The 19,390-nt window shown below is 36.4% G+C and overlaps 2 protein-coding genes across 13 annotated transcripts in view; one reads left to right on the top strand and one right to left on the bottom strand.

Annotated features, from left to right (window-relative positions):
* The window catches only part of PHC3 (polyhomeotic homolog 3), an 84,289-nt gene extending 73,091 nt beyond the window's left edge, over nt 1–11,198 (top strand). For all 9 annotated transcript variants that reach the window (XM_039236509.1, XM_039236507.1, XM_039236501.1 and 6 more), the window contains one exon: nt 2,438–11,198. In XM_039236509.1, the coding sequence (XP_039092440.1) occupies nt 2,438–2,592 (155 nt within the window). In that variant the 3' untranslated portion in view covers nt 2,593–11,198. The remainder of the gene's footprint in view (nt 1–2,437) is intronic.
* Nucleotides 11,199–12,141: 943 nt separating this feature from the next.
* Nucleotides 12,142–19,390, bottom strand: part of GPR160 (G protein-coupled receptor 160) — a 60,697-nt gene continuing 53,448 nt past the window's right edge. For 2 of the 4 annotated variants that reach the window (XM_039236545.1, XM_039236544.1), the window contains 2 exons: nt 18,020–18,133; nt 12,142–13,567 (listed from right to left, as the gene is read on the bottom strand). In XM_039236545.1, coding sequence (XP_039092476.1) covers nt 12,482–13,495 — 1,014 coding nt within the window. In that variant the 5' untranslated portion in view covers nt 13,496–13,567; nt 18,020–18,133 and the 3' untranslated portion in view covers nt 12,142–12,481. Of the gene's footprint in view, nt 13,568–16,737; nt 16,827–18,019; nt 18,134–19,390 lie in introns of those variants that run through there. The other 2 variants (XM_039236543.1, XM_039236546.1) reach the window with 2 other exon arrangements.

The following is a 19,390-nucleotide window of genomic DNA, read 5'->3' as shown; positions in this document are numbered from 1 at the left end:
GATTCTATAAAACTACTTCTCAGTTTTATAGAATCAGTACCTTGAGCATCTAAAGGTATTTTGAAAATTCGTTTTTCTCTAATGAGTTTCTGGAAATGTATTCACTTCTGCCTCCCCACCCTCACTTTTTCTTTTTTTAAGTAATTTTATTTTTTCATTTCTATACTAATGTATAGCATAACTACCCTTAGTTGTGGTTGGCTTAAGAGAGTTATGATCCAAAATCTGAAGATAATGCATTCCTACTCAATCATGCAGTTTCCCAAAACATTTTTGTTCTTTATTATTTTGCTAATCCATTTACTTAGTACAGGAAGACATTTGAAGAGGATCTCACAATACATAGGAACAAAAACATTCTATACATTTCCTCATGGAGAACTCCTTGTTTCTATTCCCAAATGTAGCTCTTACAGTCCTCATTACTTCTCATTGCTCCTGTTTTCTGAATCTAAGTAAGTTCCGCCCTATCTTTCTCTCTCTTTTCTTTCCTGTGTCTCTTGTAAGTAAGACTGAAGAGAGAAGAACATTAGTTCTTTCATAAAAAGAAGGATGGAGTCACAACTAGATGCAAGATTAGTCAGTTTTGTGTGCCCAGTTTTGAGAGCTACCTCTGGGAAAAGAAAGGGAGCTTTTTCTATGGTGAGTAATCCCATTTTAACTGTATAATTTCTTTTATATGGTAAATGGCAAAGCTGTAACAGTCTGCGTAGGGTACTTTTGAAAGGTCAATTTTTAAGTCTGAGAAATTAAAATAGAGAAGTTGAAAAGCTGGTTGCTATATATAAAACAGGAAAGAAACCGCTAACAGAGAAGATGGGATAAGAAATAACCAAGAGAAAAGATGGCCATACAGCTGAATACAGAAAGAAGTGTATTATTATTATTAAAAATAGCTCCTCCGTAGCAGGTTCTGTTTTTGTTCATTGTTTATCCGCTCACCCAATCCTTCATTTATACAAAAATGTATGTGTTTAGCCCCTAACAATGCTTTGTGCTTAGTGCTGGAGTTCTAGGGATGACATCATTATCTTATATAAACAAGAGGATGACACGTTTGCAATAGAAAGGATAAGCATTCCAGCTGACTTGTGCTATCCAGAGGTGTAATATAATCATTTCTATTTTTCATTATCTTTGTGTTTTCTCTTAGAATGCTGATTTAAATAAAATAGATTTGAAGCTGTTAGTTTTTATTCTTAAATTCATTTTTATAATTTCACTCTTATAAGAAAGCTTCCACATTACTGCATTCTCTCCTTTCTTGGTTCCTTAACTCATTACCTTCCCTGGTTGTTTCTTTTTTTTATTTTTTAATTAAAAAAAATTTTTTATATTTATTTCTGAGAGAGAGAGACAGCATGAGCAGGGGAGGATCAGAGAGAGAGGGAGACACAGAATCCGAAACAGGCTCCAGGCTCTGAGCTGTCGGCACAGAGCCCAATGCAGGGCTCAACGCCACGAACCATGAGATCATGACCTGAGCCAAAGTCGGACGCTTAACTGAGCCACCAAGGCACCCCTTCCCTGTTTGTTTCTTTACCCTTCGTGGGGAAGTTTATTGAGCAACCTGGCTGTGCAAAATTTGATAGATAATAAAAACATTTGAGGTTCATGTAGATATTAGCATTGTTAACTGCTGAAGCACCTGGTTTACACTGTGAGATAAAATATTGATTTGGCAAGAGATGGGGGGGGCAAGCTTATAATTTCAGTGGGGATTTATGTTTTCTTACCAAAAATGGAGACGAGTCCAGTGATGCTAAGATATGAAGTTGAAATTACAAGTCAAGCAGTGTAATACATTTCAGCAGCATTACAGTAGATTGATACTACAGTCTTGATGGTTTGGTTCTTTCTTGAGTGAAAAATAAAAATGTTTAAATGTGCTTGGCAATTGAAGGTTGTAAATTCAAATAAGGTACAAATGATAATGAAAGGGCACTCTGGTACTTGAGAAAACACTTCTAAATTGTTATTCAGATGGCAGAACATTGTACTTTATTCCTTCGTACCTAGATGTGAAGGGTTTATTATACAAAGTTCATGAGATGTAATAACTAGTTAATCCAAACTTGTTATGTTTGTGGCATGCTTTGAGGTAATACCATTATCCTTTTTGTCAAGGTATGTTAGTTATAACTGGACTGATGAATCTACATTTTTCCTGACTCTTACTAATTATTTCTGTATTATTATTTTTAGAACAAGAATTCCAAGTAAATTGCTTTACCTGGCTATCAAATTAATTCTTACTTTCAGAATGCCAAGAAATACTCTCTTCTTCAGGAATGAACCCAAGATGACCATAAATTTCATTTGTTTTCTAGCCTGTATTTCAGATACTCAAACCCATTGAGAGAATAACTGTCACTGTTAAAATAACATCTAATTGTTACGTATTAATGCTAACTTCCATCCTCTCATCAAATTCCAGGCTGCCAGGATATTGCAGATGAATTCAGAGCACAGGAGATTGATGGACAGGCCCTTCTTTTGCTAAAAGAAGACCATCTTATGAGTGCAATGAATATCAAACTAGGCCCGGCCCTAAAGATCTGTGCACGCATCAACTCTCTGAAGGAATCTTAATAGGAGCATGAAGCTGTGAGAAAACAGCAGTTTTACTCTTCTTAAACAAACTTGTAAGGTAAAGGCTCAAGCTGGCCTAGAATGTTATCATATATTGTGGTGGATAGCCAAGCACATTGGGATCTCCACATCAAAAGCCGACATTTCTTCTACAAATAGAGTAATTCATCATACATTTTCATAATTAGCCAACATTGATAAAAGTAATTTTACAGGTTACATGCAACATTGAAAGACTTGATATAGAGGGCCATGATATTTTTCAAAGAAACGTGTTATACTAGATAATTTTTTAAAGGTGACGTTTATCATTAATATAAAGAATCCTTTTAAAAGTAATTTAATGATTTACATTTTTCCTCTTTTGATTCGGTTTTCTTATACATTTTTCTACCCTGTAAGTTTTCTATAGGTTGTCATGAGAGATATAATTTAGGAATAGTTTAGGAGTCCAGTGACTGGAATTGTATGCAATGAGATATCAGTTGTGCATTTTAAGAAACATGTCTGTCAGACAATTGCTTTGTCTGTAAAAAGGATTGCATTCTAGCATGAATAATACTAATCTGGAAGTCAGAGGAGTTGGTTTCTATTCCAAACTTGACCAAGAATTTGATGTTGCTGAGAAAAGTTAGTTTTCTTCTTAGTTTTTTTACATTTAGAGCAGTGGTTCTCACCAGAGGTCAGTTTTGCTCCCCAGGGGATATTTGACAGTGTCTAGGGACATTTTGGTTGTCATAGCTTGGAGGAGTTGGGGAGGATTGGAGGACAGGGACATTGCTAAGTATCCCACAGTGCACAAGACAGTCCTCCAAAACAACAATTTAGCCAGTCGAAAATGTCAAGTCGTGTCAGGGTTCAGAAACCCTGATGTAGGAGTGATAAATGTTGTTCTTTTTTTTACCCAGAGGGTTATTTTGAAAAAATGAGACATAATAAGGAATATATTATACAATGGAAGTATTTCAGATAGCATTAATGTTCTGCTGAAGTATTTTTCCCAGTTTTATGCATAGTTAAAAAAAAGGGGAAAATCCACTAAATTGACCTGTAAAATAAGGACTAGCATACAAATAATTTGAGTCTCAGAAAGTAGGAATTCATATTATCTTTCATCTCTCTTTGCTCCTCTGCACTGATGAAGGCATAATATCATTATACCTTATGAACCAGTGCATGGCCTTTGCTGGCACGATAGTAGTTTGTAGTGGGTATGTGGGTGGTCTTTGGATTTTTTTCTAATGTTGAACATGCTGGGTCTAGCTTGAATGCACATTCCTTTTTCCTTGACTAACCCTTGCATGCTTCCTACAAAGTACCCACCAACTAGTATCTCTTGGATTATCACATCTAATTTTGTATGTACATGTTTTAGGGAAAAAACATTTTAAAGCAAAATTTTTCACTGAACAGTTTGTGTTCTGTCAGAATTATGACATTAAAACAAAATTGTTATGGGAGCCCTGAGAACCTTACTGTCCTGGACATAAAATATTTGTTTTAATCCTTTTTATCTTTACCACACGATGGAAATATTTTAAAATAGAAGGAACATACACAGATATTTGGCAGACATTCAGTAAGTGGGGACGAATCCATGGGTTTCAGTCATTGTCACTGCTCTTTTCAAAGATTGTGTTGAGCTAGTAGAAGACTAAAGATGTCATTAAAGACATCACAGATGTTTATCTTTTGGCTTTGTGTACATTAGAGAATGTTGATTATTTTTATACAAAAATACAGCGGGTAATTTTTTTAATCTTTAGATGCCTCTTGTTTGAATGTATGCTTTGTGGGATTCTTTTGTGTAGTAATGTTTAAAAAAAAAAGATGTTTACTGATAGTTATGTGTAGGATTAGAATGCGTAATATAGTGTAAGGCTCAAGTTCCAGACCTACAGTAGCTTGTAGTCTATGTTACATATTTCTTTATATCACATTTTTAATTATTGGATTAAAGTTTCAAGGAAAGGTAGGAGCTCTATAGTCAGTTTTCATTTATTAGCAGTTAATCATTATGACAGAGTTGTCATATCCTTGACTTTTCCCCCTCATCTTGGTGTTTCCAAACACAAGTGTAGGCTAAGCATTAATAGGATGGTCCACTGTGTGTGGGAGGCAGAGGGCACGCAGGAAAATCTCCCCTGGAATTAAAACTTTGTCATAGATAATCCACAAGCAGTGCATTTCAGGCTCTGTTCGCAATAATGGTTACCTCCCATAACTGAATTTTCTATATTGCCTTTAAGGTATTAACTCTGAACTGTGTTATAGGATCTCCTTTTCTTCACTGTCTTTTCTGATATCAGTCATTATATACGGATTGAAAGCCCTTGTGCCTAGCACCATGTTAAATATCCAAGAAAGCTTACCAGAAGGAGGATTTCCATTTGAGAGCACCTTATCATCTTAAATCTTGTAATAATCTCAAGAGTAGTCCAGATCTTCTTTTGTCCTCACTCAAAACATACCCAGAAAATATACTTGCATTTTTTTCAAGTGAGCTATTTTATTTAAAAATGGCTCATTTGCTTTCAACTGGCAGTTTTCCCTTTTGATGCAATGGTTTTCTCTAGAGGATTTAACCATCTTAAAAATCAAAGCCTCAGTTATATATGATGAATATAGATAACACTGGGTGTCCACTTATAAGTTCTAAGTACAGTTCTGGTGTGAGGTGGGTGGGGAGAGTATTCTTTTCTCTTTCCTTCATGCTATTGCATTGTTTTAGGATTTTCATTGATGAGAAGGAATGACAGAAAAGGGACATGGGAAGTTCTTCCTACTTTTGCTAAGTGTACATTTTCTGACTTCTTTAAACTGATGCACTCTTTTCCCATTGAGGGAAATAAAAAAACCTACAAGTTTCAAATTTTTTTTACTCTAGGCCATGTGTTCCCTCAGAAAATAAACAAACTGAGAAAGCTGCTTTGTAAATGTTTTAACATGACCTGGATTTTCATCAAGCCTTGGGTAGGCATGTGTCGGACGGGCTCTGCACCTTTGATGTAATCACTGTCGTATAAGGCAGAGTGCTGTCCCAAAACCTGTCACTTTTTAAGCAGTGTATAACTGTTTTCAGGATGGTACTTCTAATTTGCTGTGGCATCACTAAAGAGACGTTTTTCTTAGTCTAGCTTAAGGGCTGTCACGTGGGAGTGGAGAAGGAGGAATGAGGGAAAGACATGTTAGTGAAGCTGGAGAATGGGAGAGAGGCAGACAGAAGAGACCTGTCACTTCACTTGTCCCACTTCAACACTGAACAAATTTCTGCACTTTTGAAGTTAATTTCATGATTTACCTTGTTTTAAGTAGAAATGATTTTTTTAGGTAGCCTATTGTTTTTGTTTCCTAGTGTGTTGAAACACTTCCTTAGAACTGTTTGAAGTATTGCTGCGCCCATGCCTCTGAATACTTTTTTGCGTGAAATTATAGTCAGACATTTATTCAAATACCAGTCCTAGACTGAAATCTGTCACAGTGTCCCCTATCACTGACTTGTTCAATCAAATGTTACGAAGTCCCATTTGCATTTGCAAGGTTCTGGTACCATCATGGCACAAGTATGGTAGGAAGGCAATATATAGATTGTATAATCTTAGGTTGTTTACATGGGTGTAAACAGTTTTGGAAAGAATAAACTATTGTAGACGTACGTGAATGATGCCACCCTCACAGCCATATTGAGTAGATGAAATCCCTGGATGGACACACTGTTAAAATGTTTTAAAGACACATTTTCAACTAGAACAGACTGATTCTATTTTGTGGTTTGAAGGTCTTCACCCTTAGTGAATGGCAGGAACACATGCTGGCTGTGTGCAGCTGGCGCTAAACATTACCTGACAGCATGGGTGGGCCTCGCTCACTGCTTTCTTCCCTAAAGCCTATTCTAGCCCTGAGGGAACTGTGCGAACACTTCTTAAGACACCTTTGCCTGAAAATCCTTAGAGAGGATTTTGTAGTAGCGTTCATTTTAGGAAGGTAATTGGGGCAGGACTTTCTAACACCTAACAGTCATGTGTCAATGAAACCTTTGGGCAGTGGAAACTGGCACAGTGTTTGTTCAGTCTGTTTCCTATGCACCATGTATGTAGCTGGGCCTTAAGGAAGGTTTTCCAGGGTGAAGGATAGGGAACTATAGGAAGTAACAAATAGGAGGAAAACATTCTAGACCCAAGAGGATAATAGTACAGTTAATGGAGTGAGGTTATATTGTATAGACAGGATCTTCAGTAGTTCAGAATAATACATTGTAATCGTCGGATCCCAGTTACAGCAATAAGATTCACCTGTAATCATACACATTCTTTCTCTGTCCAGTGATTCTGCCCCTAGGAGCATATCAGTAGTTCCAGTGATACAGAAGTTAGTGATTTTTGACTTCAAAAAAAAAGGTGACCACTATTGTACTTGGAGAATATTTGTCAAAAACTCAAAGGTTAATTATTTATAATTAAGTTACTGGAATTGTAGAAGAGAGTATCCATTTTCAGATACCACAGTTGAATCACCCTTTTAGATTATTATAAAAGGCATTTTAAGATGGTATTTTATTTGTTAGATTGTATCTTAAGAATTGGATGACTAAAGAGCTATCTTTCTCTTTATCAGTGTGGATTTCAACAGAAGCCTACCTCTATTTCTTTGATGCACAATAGTGTGGATCATAAAATGAACTGTTTAATTCACATTCATGAACATTGGTATTTTATGAGTCTCTTTAAAAGCATTTGATTCACCTTAAAGATTGTGATTCGAGTTAGATAAGCACAAATACAGTATTAGGAAAAGTAAAATATGCAATCTTACTAAAATTTAATTTCAATCTATTAGAAGCTGTACATCTTTAAAAAAAAAAACTGGGAAGATATTCCTCTTTTGTTAGTTCATAATATGTACCACTATATAGTTTCCTCCATAGCAGCAGTACAAGCCATTTCATCAATAAAAAAATGTTGAAAATTCTATTATCTTCTTTGGAAAAAGTCTCCTAAATTTTTAAGAATTTAATTTTTTAGAGCTTATTTAATCTATTTTAAAATACTATGAGAAAGCTTTTTTTGAAAGTTATAAAGCACTAATACAAATTAGCATCATTTTCCAGAGCACAATGTTTGGCTTTTTCTGAACTTTCACTTATTTCACAGACATTAAAAGGGAGTGGCCTCCCTCCTTCTCAGATCTGAGGCCTAGCTTCTCTCATGAAAACCCCGTTCTACTTGAACCCATGAACACACACCTCTTAAGTGCCATGTTTATGGGACCTTTTGGGAAATGTTTTCCATGAATGTTTAATTTCTTTTTTTTTAAAATAGCTTGTGAACATTTAATTTTATTCAAAGATGACAGTTTTAAAGATCGCAGATACTGGAGAAGAGGGTACTCCTTTTGAATAGTATAATTTTGAATAGTATAATTGCTCTCAGTGATATTGACGGCATCAGTATGAATCTATAGAAAAAAAAACCTGTACAAAGGTTTTAAAACGCATTGTTGATAAGCATAGTGATGAATTTTAATTTGGAAAAAACGCAGTATAAAATATTGCTAACATGGCATATTAAATATGAGTAATTTACTAAGTCCTTTTAGACCTCTTATTTAAATTGACCCCAGTAATCTTCTGAAGGATTGATAGTGGCCATCATTTATTGGCCTAAAAGTTAACTTTAAGGAATATATATTATCAGTGTTAAATCCATGTTCTGTGGAGCTTTAATTAATGGAGGTGAAGAGGTTGGTGTTCATAAGATAGTGGTGGGGCTGGTAGTGAAATAAAACATCAATCTGTTTTAGAAAGAAGGAACTTTTTAGTCTTGCCTCAAGCAAACCAGAAGTGTCCATTGCTTAAAATCTGTTCTGAATGCTGTTTATTAAAATCTTCTTTTTGCTTTAGGTAGTACTAAATAATCTACTTCGATAGTAAATAATAGGTGAACATAATCATTAAATTAATGAAGGCAGGCTGCGGGGTTGGGAGTTCTACTTCCGGTTGGTGAATTGGCTGGTGAGTGACACCTCAAGGCAATTACTTAGCCTTTAATTTGTTTCCTCTTCTGAATATACAGTATGGAGCCTATGCTACTCAAAATGCTGACTTGGGTTTAAATCATCTTTAAGGTACCTCCCAGATCTAAAACTATGATTCTAGGTATTTTTAAAGTTGCTTCTACTTAATGCTCTTTCCCTTTTTAATGGTTCCTTTCATGCTTAAGAGCTTTTGCTAAAAGATAATTGTTAAGCATCCATTTCCTGGGTCACCTACATACAGTCTTTGTTCTCTAAGGATTAAAGTAGAGAAGAAAAATTACACAGACAAGCAAATGAGGACATTTTTCTAATTGCTTCTTGCTAGTTAACCACTGAACCTGTGAACACATATGAACATTGTCATTCATGCATTTATCCATTCATTCAGCAAGCCATTTGAACACTTACTATGTGAAATGTGTGTTATACATGACTTGAGGAACTAGTAATAAGTAAACAAAATCTTCCCAAACAAAATTCTAATTTCAGCTTAAACAGACATGGACATTATTTACTTATTGTATTGAATGTAAAGCTGGCACTGGGAGGGAAATTTTTATGCACTGGGTACTTAGCTAGATGACATCGAAGGGGGGGTCTGAGTGAATCACAGCACAATTCCTAAAACCCATTTCACATACTAATCAGCCAATCATAAACCTGATTAGGTAACAAAATCAAGGGTACCTAATAAGGATTTACATTTTGAGACTTTTGTGACAGCCCATATTTCTCAGAATTATTTTGACACTTGAATCTATTCCAGAGGTGTTGCTATACAGGGTGTGTGACAGAACAACACAAAGAAGCTGGTGCTGACTTACTATACATTTTTAACTACAAAAGCTTTACATCCACTATTGACAGTGAAGTGACTTTCTAAAACTGAAAAGTCTCAAAGGAGATCGCTGAACAGGTTTGTTTTTTATTCTTTTGTTTTTAAAGTAAGAAATTACACAAAATAAATTTTATTTTTATTACAAATACTTTTTAGAGAGCACACATGTATTACATAGGAAAACGGTTTCCTTTAAAATGCAGAACTGGTAATGGTAAACATAAAACACTTCCATGCTTCAACTGACAACTATTTGGGGAGTAAACACTGAATGGCATTGATTGATTGGGTGAAGTTTCCTTACCACTTGGGGATTCTGTGAAATTATGTTGTAATTCCTGTTGACCCAGCGATACAGATTAGCATCACTTGATGCTAACATTCTCCATAAAGATACAAAATGAAAATATATTTAAGAAGATCTCTTATGCATCATAGTCACAGCTTTTTAAAGCAGGAAAATGTCAGATACATAATAGATGAGAATCTGAAACTGACTGAAAATAGAACACTGACATCCAAGTAACCAGTTAGTCTGGGCTTAAAAAATTTTGCCATTGTATTGGTTAAAAATGTACTTTTAAAATGCTTTAATTTACCTAATTTTCAAATATTTTATGCGATTAAAATATCTACTGCATACTTTCTGTACATGTATTTTTAAACTTTAAAAAAATTAACGGAGTGTGCAGAGATGGCATAATTTTAGATGTCTCATTTCCAAGACACCTTTAGATTCCCAATCACTTCACTCAAAAGCTTGGTCTTGTTTTTTCCATAGGAAAAAGTCAAAGTGAGTCTAAAAACTGTCCTCAGAGTAAGGAGTGCAGTGCGGTGCAGACTGGACTTGCAGACAGTGTGCAGGAGAGGCACTGACACAGGAGAGGCAGGCATGTCAGGCCGCTGTTAAATTACTGCTTTTGTCTTCTTGCTTGCTAAAAAAAAAAACGGTCTCTTACTGATTTAACAAAGGCAGATGGTTGTAATTTTTTTTTTCTGATGCTTTAAGCACATGTTAACTGATTTCTTAATTCCTTTTGGTTCCTCCCATTGTTTTTAAAATAGGACTTTCATATGACTATAACCTCAAAAGCTGACCTGCCCAGGTTGAGCAGAGCATCACCAAGGGGAAGGGAAACCTTTTTTAGTTTTACAGAAACAAATGTTTAGATTATATATACATGTATTCTTTACATTGAATATTGTATTAGAGTCCTCCTTACAGGAAATGAAATAGTTTAGCACTCTTAGCATTAGCGTTCCTAGATTGGTGTCTATAGCTACAGTTTTAAAATGTATAACCTGAAAATGAAGTTAATTTTGCATTAATAAGAGCACACCATGATCTATGTAAAAAGACTGTCCATTTGGTGTATTTTTTTAAAAAAGAAAGCACTTTCATATTAACAAGTAGCATGTGTATGAATTTTAGATTTTCATATTTGTTGTGTCTGTATTCAGTGAAGTAAAATTGAACATTCAGATGTTTGTTGATGGCAACATTAACTGTTAAATTAAAGCACCTTATATTCTGCTGCTTAAACTTGCTTGTAATTGCACCTTTGTTACCTGCACATTTTCACATAGAATATTGTTGTTAACATTGCCTCATGTGGGTCTGGATGGAAGGTTAGTGGGCCTACAGGATCATTTATTTATATTGTTTATATTACAATAATATATTGTAGACCAGTTGTAAGTTCATTTCTTTACAAATAAAAGCCTCTTCCATTTGGCTGGTCTATTGAATAATTTTTTTTGCTTTAAGCTTATGAGGGCTTTGAAATAGTTACAAATTTGGCTATTTGAAATCTGCAGAGTGTAAATATTTACTAATTAAGTACAGTATATTTTATAGTATCTCAGTCCTGGGGCATCTGGCTGGCTTGGTTGCTTAAGCATCTGACTCTTCGGGTCATGATCTCACCGTTCGTGAGTTCGAGCCCTGAATCAGGCTCTCTGCGGGCAGTCCAGAGAGTCTGTCTCCCTCTCTTTCGGCCCCTCCCCCACTCGCTCTGTTTCGCTCTTTCAAAAAATAAATATACTTAAAATTTTTATTAAAAAAGTATCTTAGTCCTATGTAATGGTGCATTAGGAAGCGGTATACTTAGAGAAGAAGGGACCAAGTTTAGAAATTGTGACAGGGTAGACAAAATCTGTAAACATGACTTCAAGTGATTCTGCCATTTGGATTGCTTTACTCTAGCATTTCTCAACTGAGGGGCAATTCTGCCCACCAGGGAAGGTTTGGCAGTGTCTGTCTGGAGACAGTTTGATTGGCATCTAGTGGGCAGAGGGAAGGGGTGCTGCTAAATATCCTACAGTGTGCAGGGCTCCAAAAATTATCCAACCCAAAATGTCAGCAGTGCTGAGGAAATAAAGCCCTCCTTTACTTTTACAGTGTGATACATTGCCAGTGTGATTATGATTTGACATTGCAAGTATGTGACATGTAAGTTATAAATGAAAGTGAATCTGGTATGTCATGGAAAGAGACCTAGTCACTACTCCCAATTCTGTAAGGTGAGCAACTAAAACTTTTCTTCCAGGATTATCTGTGTTAAGAACAGAGATGTATTTTTTTAATTACCTAAATTTAAACTGAGCTAATCTTCCCCTTATGTTGAAGAGTATTTATATCAAATAAGTTTCAAAAAATGATCTTGATTTTCTTGCTCTGAATTTAATAAAAATGTTTATTTACATTTGTATGTTATTGGCATCGAATCTCAGATTTACATAACAGTTTGCATCCAGTAGTTTTTTGGGTAACACAAAATCAGTATTACTGGCCAAAGAGTAACTCGTTTTCACTTCTCTGTTAAGTCAGTATTTGTACATTTAGTGTTACAGAACAGGCATAAACATTTTTCTTGGAATTATCTTGTTTTTAATACTACAGTCCCAAAAGACACATTGTGAAAAGGTATGAAAGCTTTCGGAGTGGTGGGGAAACCAGTTCAATCTTTATGATTCTTATTGTAGTTGTCAGTTTGAGTTCGTTTTCACATGGCAACATTAACAAATTATTATTGATATAGGGTTTTCAATTTGCTCAAGATTATGAATTGTAAGTGGAATGAAGCAGCATTTCCAGTTGACGAATGGATCCGCAGGTAATGCAACGTCTCTTAAATTAAGCTTGTGACAGTTAAACCAATAAATTGTAGCACTGAGAAAACTATTGACAAAGTACAACCACGGAATGTTCATCTCAATATATGCTGGAATCTCTACTTTAAGTAGAAGGATAATTACTTGAAGTAGTACAAATGGTAACCAGGTACCAAGAAAACAGATGATGAACTTGGGCAAGAGTGTTTTTTTAGAGCTCAGAGTAGAACTAGAATGGGAGGAAAAGGGAAAATATAGAATAGTCTCATTCATGTAGGAAGTCAGCCTAACAGCCTGTACCAAGGCAATAACTTCTGACCAAGAGGTTATAAAAGCCATAAGTAAAATCATCAGCATGGAAAATGACAGCCAGTAACTCTGAATGCTAATGTAGAAAGGACATTGGAAAGAATAAACACTCTGTGCCTTCAGGCTTTGATAGATACCTGGGTCCCCCAAAACATAAGCAAGGACTGAAACCCAAATTAAAATTACTGTAAAGAAATAAAATAGTTTTTGACACTTCAATGCAAGCCTTGCAGTTTTAGAGAAATTCAGGTAATAATCTATAAACGCTATTAGGAAAACTGGAATATGCAAAAAACCATAAGTAAATGAAATAATTTGAGTAAACAGGCAGATGTGATATTTAGTAAACCTAATGCCTAAAAGTACAAAATCTCTGAAGTAATATATAATGGAAATGCTTACTAAAAGTAAGAGATCAGTGAATGCTAGTGAAAAGCAAAAATATTCCATAAAATTGTGATAGCTGTTTTTTCTTCTCATTCCTAGTGTGAGGATATTTAGTAATACTTTCCCAAGTATTATCAAGAATAGCAGACAGTTACCATCTAGGGGCTGATTTGCTTGACGTAACTGGTACTGAAAGCAGTTCTCGGAAGAAAGAGCAGTCATGTTTTCAGCGGAGCTGCAGAAGGCCTGCTGAAGTACATACAGTAAAACACCACTTCCCTTTATTTTCCATCCCTGTAAAGAAAAAGGGAAAGAAGACCTTGATGCTATGTTTAATTTAAACCTTTACAAAGCAAGCACCTCTAGTCTCAAAGAACAAACTAATCCAATCATTTCCCGAAATAAATTATAGCTGACCCTTGAACAAGAAGGGGGTTAGGGGTGTTGATCCCCGGTATAGTGAAAAATCTGTACGTAACTTTCAGCTCCCCCAGAACTTCACTCCTAATAGCCTACTGCTGACTGGAAGCCTTACTGACAAGTCAGTGAACACATGTTTTGTATGTTTTATATGTATTATATACTGTATTCTTAGAGTAAAGCTAATGAAAAGGTTAGGAAAATCCTAAAGAAAAAACATTTACAGTACTCTACTATATTTATTGAAAATAGTCAACATATAAATGGATCTTTGCATATCAAACCTGTGTTGTTCAACGATCAACTGTAAACATATAAATAGGAATTTAAATTTCTCATAATGAAGAATATGATCAAGAAGAATTAATGTGTATACTTTGGTCATTTTTTTTTGAGACCCAGATGGTTCAGAACTTTAGACCTCTAACCAAAATGTTACATAAAAATTATTCAACTTCTGTGAAAGTACAGATTTTAGTAATTTGTGGAGAGAGGTAGAAAATCTACCAGAGCCAAAAACAGGCTTAAGATAGCAACCTGATAGTAATACTCAGGACAATAACTGATGGCTGTTAACCCAGTCTCACTATGACTCCAGACAATGAACATTACCCCAACTCAACTCTTTGTCGTTTTGTCAGTGAAACTTAGGAATTTTCGAAGCGTTTTAGCTGTGGACCATCATCATTCTGAAACTCAAAGATATAAAAACAGTAAAGCTGAAAATTAATAGGGACACAGGTAAAGAAAGATAAAAGATTTATCATTGGACATGATCTTCCAGGTATGGCACCTGGACAGATGAGAGAAAGAATCCAGGGAAGGAACAGAGGCTGAGAACATTAAGAAGTGCTAGGTAAAGGCAAAGGAACAGGAGTTGAGGCTGGAGTGATTAAGGCATTTGGTGGCAGGAAAAAGAAGATGAAAAAGGTCAGAAGGGAAGAAAACAGGAAAGAATGGAAGGAGGGGCACCTGGCTGGCTCAGCTGGTGGAGTGTGCAACTCTTGATCTTGGAGTTTGAGCCCCATGTTGGGTGTAGAGATTACTCGAAATGAAATGAAATGAAATAAAAATAAAATGGAAGGGGCGCCTGGGTGGCTTAGTCGGTTAAGCGTCCGACTTTTGCTTAGGTCATGATCTCGCGGTTCGTGGGTTCGAGCCCCGCGTCGGACTCTGTACTGACTGCTGGCTCAGAGCCCAGAGCCTCTTTCAGAGTGTGACTCCCTCTCTCTCTGACCCTCCCCTGCTCACGCTGTCTCTCTCTCTCTCCTAGAAATAAATAAAACATTAAAAAAAATTAAAAGTAATAAAATAAAATGGAAGGAAATTTGAGGAATTTATCATAAAAAACCCACAACTGACCAAAAGTTTAAGACTATTCCACCACAATGTTTATATAAACAAGAAAACAAAAACAGGAACAAACCCACCCATAAATGCCAACAACTGGAGATGGGTTAAAAATGATTGATGGCACATCCTAATGATGTACCATTATGCAGCTATTAAAACTGATTCTCGGGATAGGAGGAAGATTTAGTTTTCACTCTTCCTCTTCCATAACTCGTGAAATGTTAACCTTGAGTTTGTTACATGTTAAAAAATATAAATTTCTACAGGATGTTTGAGTGAATTGCAGTTTACAAAATTATGCAGGAACAAATCTAAATATTAAGACATTATACATATACAGAAAAATGACTAAAAGGGTACACATTGAGTTATAGGTGTCTCTGAATTTCTCAAACTTGAAGGAAAACAATTAGTAAGGGAATACAAAGCCTGAAAAGTAAAAGAACTGAATTGGCCTAAAACCTGTTAAACAATGATTAAATTGTACTCAATTAATTGTACTCAAGGGAGTAGTTGAGGATATTATCGGAGGGTAAAGAAAGAAACCAGTGTGAAAGAAAGCTATCAGTTCCTTGGACAGATTGAACCCTAACTTGACAGAGTCTTTCCATGTTGAGGAGAGAGTTCAAATGCTTTCTTGAGCTTCTGTGTTCATCTTTTCATTGTCCCAACTTTCGCAAGAATCCTGCTAAGTCTGGTGAGCCAAAATCTGACCTTCAATATCTGGTTAGGTTCCTCAACCCGCACCACCCCTCAGCGATGATCTGTCACTCTGGCCTGCCTTTAGCAAGAATCCCTCCTTATCCCCGATGTTTCCTCAGTAATACTCCATCTACTAACCTCCACCTTGGTCCTTGCCTATAAATTTCTACTATTCCTTGTTGTGGTCAGAGTCAAGCCCAATCTCTACCCCACTGCAAAACCCCATGGTAGTGGGCCCTGCACCTAGTGCAAAATTCCTGAGTAAAGTCTGCCTTACAATGAGAAACAGTGAAATCTGGCCATGTGTAGCAACATGGATGGACCTTGAGGGTGTTATGCTGAGTGAAATAAGGCAGAGAAGAACAAATATATGTTTGCACGTATAGGAGGATTAGGAGGAACTTGACGGAGGAACAAGGGGGAGAAGAAGGGCGGAAATGGTGGGGGAAAGGGAGAGAGGCAAACCAGGAGAGACTCTTGAATGCTGACAAAAACTGAGGACTGATGGATGTGGGGGGGAGGGGGGATGGGCATGGAGGAGGGCACTCGGGATGAGCACTGGGTGTTATGTGGAAACTAATTTGTCAATAAACTATTTGTAAAAAAAAAAAGTCTGCCTTAACATTCTTTAACAAGGGTCATAAATATTTTTTCCTTTAACATACTGTCATGGCTATAAATCTACTATGTCATAAGCTGATTTACTAAGGTACACAAATTATGTATTCACACACACACGTGTGTGTGTATATATATAAGACAGTTACAAAAAATCAGTTATACCTATGTTTATAATTACAGGTAGAAAAAAACCACTGAAACAAATTCTTTTGTATGCTCAATTTTTTCTATACTCATATATATATATACACATATATATATAGTTTAAACATATATAGTTTAACTTGACCCTCTCCCAAAAAAGTTCCATTAAGATTTGATGTACAAAACATAAAATCATGGCTATCACCTTGACAAATGCCACTGACCTTATCAGTGGTGTTGTTTGGATAAGAAAGCCCAGATGGAATGATAAGAATATATGAAGTCATCCTTGTGACAAGAGGGGGAAAAAAAAAAAAAAGGCTGTTTTAAATAGCCAGTGTTGGAGTGCCTGGTTGGCTCAGTTGGTTAAGCATCCAAGACTTAATTTTGGCTCAGATCATAATCTCATGGTTCATGAGATCGAGCTCCGAGTTGGAACCCGCTTAAGAGTCCCTCTCTCCCTCCCTCTGCCTCTCCCCTGCTCACATATGTGTGCACTCTCTCTCAAATTAAAAGTAAACATGGAAAAATCATAGCCAATATTCATTCAAAGTGGGTGTGAAAAAGGTAGAGTGGGTTTATATTTAGACCCATCTAAAAAAAAAAATACCTTTAGTATAAGAGAAACAATTGCCTATATAAAGTAATTTTAACCTTTATAACTCATCCAAAATAGATTAAAGAAACCATGTTTAAGTGGTCAACATCCAAGGGATGTTTCCTGAGAATCCATTTCATCACCGGCTCCAGAGAGGGCCCACTGGAAGGACAGAGAAGCAGTCTAGTCCCTGGAAGAAGAAGTAAGAAGGGACGATGAGGATACAGATCAGTTCTAGCCACCAATGTACGAGCCACGAGCCTCTTTAGAAGAGGCCTGGAAGAACGAAGACAAGTTGGAATGTGTAAGAGAATCACGAAGCTGAAAGAAACTAGAGATGGGGCGGGGAGAGACCCTGGTTAGATATGCAACTGAGGCAATAAAAAGCAGTCGAAAGAAGTATATCGGAACACAGGGACTTAGTCATTTTCCGATAGTCCCTGAATATATAGTGATTGTGGGAACAAATCAAAACTTCCTCATACCAATTTTATGTCCCACTTTCCCCGTAAACCACTGAAGAAGTATTAAAAATTCCAGTACTTTGTTCTTTAAACGACCTCCCAAGCAAGACCAGATAAAAATCCTTTGAGAGGCTACCTGTGCTGAATTTTCCCTTGAAAAATGTCCACCTGGACTGCAGGGATCCAGAGATTTGTAAGATACGGCTCTTTTCCTGAATGACTTTTTAAAACTATTTATGAATCCATTCATATACAATGTAAATAGCTAACGGAGAGGTCCTTTTTAAGGCACCTTTGGGCTTGCTTTGCAACCTGGCTGGTTTGGAAGAATTGGCAGGGCCTGAGAGGGAAACAAACCATGATTTCTTTTAACTGATCCTGTCTCTGGTTTCCTATTTAAAACCCAATTAATTCTTCATAACACACAATGCTTAACATACTTACTCTGCTTTCTCAGGTAGGTCTTTCTTGGCTGATAATCTTCCAATTTCAGTTTTACTGTCTTTAGTGATCTTACTCTTGGTACGTGGCATACCAAAATGCTTATGTGAACAAGCTCTGTGTGAAAGACAGAAAACAAAAATAGCCATCGTTAATAGCAGTCTTAATGGGACTTCAGCGTCACCTACTGGCCCCAGCGCTCTGCTCGGAGAAACTAGAACTTTCTGTGGGATTAGGGCCAGTAATTAACTGCCTATATTCTTTTTTTTCCAGGAAAAGGAAGAAAGGGGATACATTTAAGTTGAAGTCCCCAAAAGACACTGAGATATGTGTACATATAAGACCCATGTGTATAACATGGCACCTATTTTATAAAATCTTGTTTGCATTGCAGTGTTCACCTCCAGGCTTCAGAGGCCAAACCAGTAGTTCCCAAACTGGTTTCAGGACCTTTTGACACTTGCTGCATGTTAACATAAGTAACTTTTTATGAAAAATCACTATTTTACCAAACAAAAAAATTTAGTGAGCACAGTGGCATTTTTATCACATTTCACAAATTGCTCTGGTGTCTCGCTTGATAGCAGACCACTGAACCCTCTATATTTAATCAGTTGCGATATCACCCATCATGTAGCTTTTACAAAGTCCTGTGTGCATTCATGAGAATTTGAGAGTAAAATAAAAAGGTATGTACATAAAATTATAATCAAATAGTTGCATCATGCAATCTCAGAAAAGCTTGACAGAACGATGTGCATTAAACAGCAGTATGCAAAGGGGAGCGGGATTAATGTCCTGGTCTACTCTCCCACAGAAGATGGAACTGGTACTGTAAGGTATGCTGATTCCAATTCGTGGAGCAAGTCTGTGGCTGAAATAATGTACTGAGCTTTGTCCAGGGCCTTATATACTTTTTACCTTCCCCTTACAACAGTCACAGAAGGTATAGGTACCCCCCCCCGCCCCGACGCCCCATGAGGAAACAGGCTCAGGGGTTAATAAGCACATTTCCTGGTTAGATGACTGATAAATGTGGGAGCGGAAGTTCCAGCGCAGCTCTGATTTCAGAGCTCATGTTCTCCAGGAAGCTACATTAATGGCTCAACTCCCCACTGGGCCTGGAGAGAGGGACCCAATCTATGTATGTGAAAAAGCTTTCTGAAAAGGTAGCATCCAAGTAAAAGTGTTTATGTTGATTACTGGTACCCAAAGGACCATAACTAACTGATCTACTTGGATAATGTAATTTTATTCTTCCAAAAGGTAAATATAAATAAACTCTTCAAAATACCGTCCTTACTTGATAATATCAAAATTCAGTGAAAAAAACAAAATGTCATTCGATCCTGACAACTTTTAAAGAAACAGATG

The sequence above is a fragment of the Hyaena hyaena genome, unplaced genomic scaffold, assembly GCF_003009895.1.
Source record: "Hyaena hyaena isolate Hyena2069 unplaced genomic scaffold, ASM300989v1 scaffold_112, whole genome shotgun sequence".
In the NCBI taxonomy this organism is placed as follows: domain Eukaryota; kingdom Metazoa; phylum Chordata; class Mammalia; order Carnivora; family Hyaenidae; genus Hyaena; species Hyaena hyaena.
Note: the sequence above shows the minus strand (reverse complement) of the source record. Positions and strands in the feature narration are given on the sequence as shown.